Source organism: Bison bison, unplaced genomic scaffold (assembly GCF_000754665.1).
Source record: "Bison bison bison isolate TAMUID 2011002044 unplaced genomic scaffold, Bison_UMD1.0 scf7180017864495, whole genome shotgun sequence".
Classification (NCBI taxonomy): Eukaryota; Metazoa; Chordata; class Mammalia; order Artiodactyla; family Bovidae; genus Bison; species Bison bison.
In genome coordinates this window covers 5,698,293-5,705,102 of record NW_011495054.1, presented here as the reverse complement: position 1 = coordinate 5,705,102, position 6,810 = coordinate 5,698,293, and the positions used below count along the sequence as shown (strand labels likewise).

At 48.2% G+C, this 6,810-nt stretch overlaps 1 protein-coding gene and 1 long non-coding RNA gene across 2 annotated transcripts in view; one reads left to right on the top strand and one right to left on the bottom strand.

Moving 5' to 3' along the window:
• ALDH2 (aldehyde dehydrogenase 2 family (mitochondrial)) overlaps window positions 1-4,545 on the top strand; it is a 25,861-nt gene extending 21,316 nt beyond the window's left edge. Inside the window, exons 10-13 of the mRNA XM_010828608.1 lie at window positions 515-679; window positions 2,332-2,489; window positions 3,565-3,679; window positions 4,119-4,545. Of these exons, the coding sequence (XP_010826910.1) occupies window positions 515-679; window positions 2,332-2,489; window positions 3,565-3,679; window positions 4,119-4,151 (471 nt within the window). The 3' untranslated portion in view covers window positions 4,152-4,545. The remainder of the gene's footprint in view (window positions 1-514; window positions 680-2,331; window positions 2,490-3,564; window positions 3,680-4,118) is intronic.
• LOC104980044 overlaps window positions 1-6,810 on the bottom strand; it is a 17,982-nt gene that overhangs the window by 2,080 nt on the left and 9,092 nt on the right. The gene's annotated exons all lie outside the window — the stretch shown is intronic.

The window sequence follows — 6,810 nt, the reverse complement described above, 5'->3', positions numbered from 1 at the left end:
CAACTGAGCAACTTCACTTTCACTTTTCACTTTCATGCATTGGAAAAGGAAATGGCAACCCACTCCAGTGTTCTTGCCTGGAGAATCCCAGGGACGGGGGAGCCTGTTGGGCTGCCATCTATGGGGTCACACAGAGTCGGACACGACTGAAGTGACTTAGCAGCAGCAGCATTCATGATCTGGGCTTCCCAGGTGATGCTAATGGTAAAGAATCCACCTGCCAGTGCAGGAGCCATGAGATGTGGGTTTGATCCCTGGGTCGGGAAGATCCCCTAGAGGAGGGCAATGCAACCCTCTCCAGTATTCTTACCTGGAAAATCCCATGGACAGAGGAGCCTCGTGGGCTATAATTCATGGGGTTGCAAAGAGTTGGACACGACTGAAGTGACTGAGTGTGGAGCATTCATGATCTGGCCCATTTCCCAGGTATCTCCATGCCTGTGTTGTTCTAAGACTGAAGCTAGGAGACGTCTGGCTGTAGCATCTGTATAACTCTGGGCTCCTTCTCCCTCAGGTGGATGAAACGCAGTTTAAGAAGGTCCTTGGCTATATCAAATCTGGGAAGGAGGAGGGGGCGAAGCTGCTGTGTGGTGGAGGGGCGGCTGCTGACCGTGGCTACTTCATCCAGCCCACTGTGTTTGGAGACGTGCAAGATGGCATGACCATCGCAAAGGAGGAGGTCAGTATGGGTCCAGCGCTTGAGGGAATGTTTTTAGGAGGAGAAGTGGACAGTTCAGTCCAGCATCTTGACCCATGACCCACCTGCTGACCTTGGGTCAAATCCTGGCTCAGTGCATAAGACAAACCATTTGCAATTCACTTGTGACCTTGTGCTTCTCTTCAGCCTCTTATGGCTGCCAGTGGTTTGGGGCAGTATCCGAATTCCCTGGCCAAGCCTGCAGGTCCTGTGTGTGTTCTGGTCCCGTGAGCGGTGACTCAAGGCATGACTCTTCCCAGTACTTCTCATGGACTTCATGTAAGCTGGACACTGGACTAGGTCAGAAGCCAGAATTCCCCACATGGCGAGAGTCCCTTGATCTTCTTCTCCTTGGTATTGATTATGAACATAGGGCAGCAACTGTCTCATTGATTTGTTTGCTTCACAAATCATTTCTGAGTGCCTACTGTGTGCCAGGTGCTCTACAGACACTGGAGAGCCGGGGGTATCCAGTACCTGTACTCTGCCCTTGTGGAGTTCAGACTCATTCCACCTCCCCTGGGAGGATGAAGCCCTTTAGCGGCCTTACACAGGGAAAATATTACACTGCCACCCTCTTCCATTGATTCAAAAAAAAAGAGCAAAAATCAGGATAGGAAAATACAACAAAGTTCTGCCTCTTTTCGCCATCATGACTACTTTGATCCTTTTTTTTTTTTCCATTCTCAACGGAAAGGGAAAATATTCATTTTCCAAGGAGGGCAGGAGCTCCTTTGCTTTGCTAGTGCCCTCAGTGCACGATGCCCCATCTCTTGCTCCAGCTCTGTACGGGCTCCTGGCAGTCTTCTCACCTCCCTCGTGACACTCTCTACCCAGTCCTGGCATCAGCCGTTTCTTCACAAAGTCCTACTTCCTTTTAGTGGCAAATGGATTTTTTAAGAATGGGCGCTAAAAAAAAGAATGGGCGCTGGTGCCTGGAACTCCATTTTCCTCCTCCCTGCTCCTCCCCCTGACTCTGGCTTGGCCAGTTTCTGCTCCTGTGGTGTCCCAGCTTGATTATCACCTCTCGGGGCGTTTCCTGACCTCCCGCCTCCGACCACTCATTCGGGCCAGGTAGCTCCTCTGGGCTCCCCCTCTGCCCATGTCCTGGTCATAGGCCAGTCACTGGATTGCATCAGGATCCGTTCCCTGGGGCTGTCCCCTGATGGGGCTGAGAGCAGCCACACTGCAACGACAAGAAGCACGCCCGATTCCCACGTTGTGGTTTCTAAATCTCGTTGCCCACTTAAAAGGAAGCAGGATTCCTGGAAATGGCTCAGAAATAAGACAGGGAAAGTGTAAGATAAACCTGGAACATCTTGAGATCAGAGATCCTGTTTTGTGCATAGTTAACTTCTTCATAGCTGTTTCTTCAGCATCTGATGCGTGCCTGGCTGAACGACTGACTTGAGTTCTTTGAAACTAAATGTACATGTAACTTGTCAGTGTAAACCCCTACCTCACAGGTAGAAATAAGCTACGGTACGTAAGGCCCGTGGCCACCGGCTGGCCTCCTTCCCTCATGCTCCAGTGAGTCTGGGGGCTGCTGGAACCACCTGCTCAGCGCTGGGGAGAGCTGGCTAACATATGGGTCTCAGTCTGCCACACCCACCCTTAATGCTCTCTCATCCCAGATCTTTGGGCCAGTGATGCAGATTCTGAAGTTCAAGAGCATGGAGGAAGTCGTCGGGAGAGCCAACAATTCCAAGTACGGGCTGGCTGCAGCTGTCTTCACGAAGGACTTGGACAAGGCCAATTACCTGTCCCAGGCCCTCCAGGCCGGCACTGTGTGGTAAGGGCCTCCTGCAACCCTTCACAACCCTGGCAGAGATCCCAAGCCAGGCTCTTTGGTATTCCCCTGCTCACATCCCAGAGTTGGGGTGCCAGGCTCAGTGCCTCCTGGGTCTGGGTGTGGGGTAGCGGGTAGAGGTTTCCCATGCCCTTCTCCAGGGGATTAAACTTCCCTCTGGTGCGTATGTCTGTGACGCACTTCTTGGACAAGCAGCTGGGTGACTGGGCTCCTCACCAAGCTGTGAGGAGGCCAGCGCTGAGGGTCCGCATCTGTGTCACCCTGGTTTTCAAAGCTTAGCACCTATGTCACACCCATTAGGCCAGCAGTAATGTAAAAAACAGAAAATACCAAGTGTTGGTTAGGGTGTGGAGACAGGAACCCTCCCACATTGCTGGTGGTACTGTAAAATGTTGCACCCACTACAGACAAGTCTGGCAGAAGTTCCCCGGTCAGTTCAACATAGAATTATCCTAGGACCCAGTAATTCCACTCCTGGGTGTATACCCAGGAGGCAAAAAAAAACACACATCCATACAAAAAAGTGTACCTGAATATTCATAGACTATTCGCAATAGTCAAAAAGTGGGAACAGCCTAAACGCCCCCGAGCTGATGAATGGACACACAACCTGTGGTTTATTCACGCGATGGAATGTTCAGCCATAAAAGGAATGAAGCGCTGATGCCTATTTCAACATGGATAATGCAATACTAAATGAAAGAAGCCAGACACAGAAGGTCACATGTCGTGTGATTCCATTTATATGAAATATCCAGAACAGAGCCATGTAGACAGCACCTAATTAGCAAAAACAATTCATTAAAATGGGAAGCTAGCATTTGGTGCACGCTGGTATTGACATCCATGTCATGAAGGACCAGACAACTTATGGCTTTGTTTCACACGGCCTGCTTTTGAACCCCTGTATGATTTTAGTAGGGTTCTCCACCTCCCTTTTTCTAAAGTAAAATTTGCTCTAAAGTTAAATTTTAGAGCAATACAGGAAGTTTGAGGGGGCAGGATACTTCATCCCTGCCCCAGCGAGTTACTCCTGAGATCTCATCTTAAATTGTAGGGTCAACTGCTATGACGTGTTTGGGGCCCAGTCGCCGTTCGGTGGCTACAAGCTGTCTGGGAGTGGCCGGGAGCTGGGGGAATACGGGCTGCAGGCGTACACCGAAGTGAAGACCGTGAGTATGGGTGCCTTCTCTGCCCTCTCCCTGTGCTGGGCTCCACCAGTGTTGACTGCAGGTTTCTTGTTTTAAGCCATGCAAGCTACCAAAGAGGGTAAAGATCCGGTCTCTGCTATGCCTTGTGAAGAATAAGTAGGGACTTGACCACCACTGTGCTTACACAGTCCTTTGCTGGGCTTCGTCATACACCGAGTTCTATAGAGCCTGAGAAGAGGGAAAAACCCCCAGTGGAGAAAGACTGGGTCAAGGGGAGGCTGAGTGTGATCTTAACGCAGAACATAGCCCTAGCAGGTTGCTCAGATCGACCATTTGGTTGTCGAGATGTTGGAAAATAAGGAGAACCCTTCTGCTTATTGCTCCGGCAGCATCCAGCTGAGGAGGCCTGCGGACCACAGGGAAGCATGCAGATTTAACAGCTTCTCTGCTCCCCTCACAGGTCACAGTCAGAGTTCCTCAGAAGAACTCCTAAAGAACCACGCTGGCTTTCTTACTCATCCAGTAATGGAAGGCTCAGAGATCAGCCACAAGACCAAGAAAAATGACCCTTGCACGCTAAAGGTCTCAAAAGAGAAACTCTGCCAGAAGAATCTCTTGGATCAAGAAAGTTCCTTCCAATACACGGGCTGGGTGTGGGGCAAAGGGTACATGGAAAGCCTTTTACACTGCAATACTGCTACTAGCTTTCAAGTGACTTTCCACAGATTCAAATATCTCATTCTGTCCATCTGACACACTTCCTTCTGTAATTTGCCTTAACGGGAAGGAAAAGCCATTGTTGACCGCTCTACTATCATTGAGGCAACAGCTAGCACCTTGCTTTGTATTCTGGACTAAAAACTCAATAAAGACACTACGGCTCTTCACTTTCTAACTCTTTCTTTCTCCGTCTCAACCCAAGGAGATGCTGTCACACAGATACGTTGTCCCCTCTGTGCGTGTGTCACACTGTCAACACCTACCACCCTCCCCTCTTGGGGCCAAATAGCCTTTGTATCCTGCACGTAATTAACGGGTGTCTCTGGCCTGCCCCTGTGCGGCGGCCCCTGTGCGGCGGCCCCTGTGTGGCGGGCCCTGTGCGACACACTGAGTCTCGACACCTCAGCAGCACTCGCAGCCCCTGCCCCGAGAGACGGAGAGGTAAGCCGGGAAAAATGCGCACTTGACCCTCCAGGCTGGTCTCAGTGTTGTAAGTTCAAGACTGGGTCAGAACGAATGAAACAGATTCCTGCCGGACCAGTTTCATAAGAGATTAACCTGAAAACCAGATGTCCATTTACTCATTTTAAGTGAGGTCTGTATTTTCAGACTTTTTGAATCTTGTATCCAGAACACTGCCTGCCTTTAGCTAGGGGACCTGGCAAGTTAGTAATCAGTACTATTAGTAAATTAGGAGGCTGAACATTCCTTAGTGAACAATGAAAATGGAGCAAAAAGAAATGAATCACAGTAGTAGTTTGTGAGTGATCATGATTGGGTCACAGCTTCCTTTAAGAATTTGGGGGAAAAGTTTGATCCTTTCCTGAGAAACACACATGTATACTTTTTGCAGACAGTGTCAGGGGAGTGGTGGAACTCAGTGATTGACCCCTGCCTTTATTTCACTGAGGCTAAGCCACGTCTTGATAAGCGACCCCTATTCTACTAAAGACTCATTTCATTTCTCTGAGTAGCACTTAACAATTTTTGTCATATATGCATATACTTGTACTATAATTTACTTTTTTCTTTAAATTGACATTTAGATAAAATTTTTGAAAAACACCTTATTTGCAGTACATAAAAAAGAAAAGCATTTAACTGTCATAAATAGACATGAAAAATGAAAGCAGAACAATATCACTAAATTTTAAACAATAAAATACAAGTAAACCGAATCTTTTAGATTATTAGGTTTACTAGTATTTAACCTTTTAGATTATATATATTTACATATGGGCTTCCCTCATGGTGCTAGTGGTAAAGAACCCAGCTGCCAATGCAGGAGACATAAGAGATGCAGGTTCAATCCCTGGGTTGGGAAGTTCCCCTGGAGGAAGGCATGGCAACTCACTCCAGTATTCTTGCCTGGAGAATTCCATGGACAGAGGAGCCCGGCAGGCTACAGTCCATAGGGTCACAAAGAGTTGGACACAACTGAAGTGACTTAGGACAACACATATTTATATATGTATTCAAAACCTCTTAATCATTCTATAGCTGAAATAGGTACATCTCATTGAGGTGACGATTTTATGACCAGTTGGAAGTAACAAGATGTTCCAGTTCATGTTGCTTCAAGGTGAAATGAGGTTCACTGCCAAGAAAATGATTCTGTATTTTAGCTTTGATGATGAGCTGCAGCAGCAACGGTCCCATGACAAATGAGTGGCAAAAGGCAACATTTTGAGCTCACGCCACCCTCCGCCCCCTGTTCTTCCATCTTGGCAGTCTCCTAGGCATGAGGTGGTGCATGGTGGCAGGAGGTCAGCTGAAACCTCTGTCCTTGTTCTCACAGCACCTGGGTCTACCCAGGGAGAGAGAGGGATTAAACATAGGGACTTAACAGGAAGAGGGTGTTCTGACCGTGCCAAGGCGGATGGCTGGCCTAACCTGGGCCTGGTGGAAGAAAAGGTTACACTCTTCACACTTACATACGTCCATCATAAACAACTACTGGAAGGCTACTGAGTGCTAGGTCGTGGTGATGCAAAGACGACTAAGACCTGTGAGACTCACTCTCTCTAGAAGCTCAGGACATGGTGAGGAGAGACAGACTCTCGGATGATTATAATACGATGTAACTGCCAGATACAATGAGAGCAAAAACGTAATGACATCATGGAAGGACAAGAAGGGCCCCTGCTGACTGCAGGCAGGGAAGAAGGCTCCCTAGAATGTGCTCATGTACCTCTCAGGTAAAAGAAGCCCAAAGGTGAGCAGTGAAGGGCTATTAAAGTGATTCCACAGAGTCTTTAAATAAGTGATTCCTACTATTTCAATGTTCCATTATCCCTACAGCATGACCCTCATCCTTGAGGTTTAATATGACTTCTCACATTCCAGCCATCACAACAATATCCAAGAAGCAAGACGGTTAAAGGACAAAGAACGGTGGGATACTTTATAAGGCAACTTCCAGGAGGCTGCCC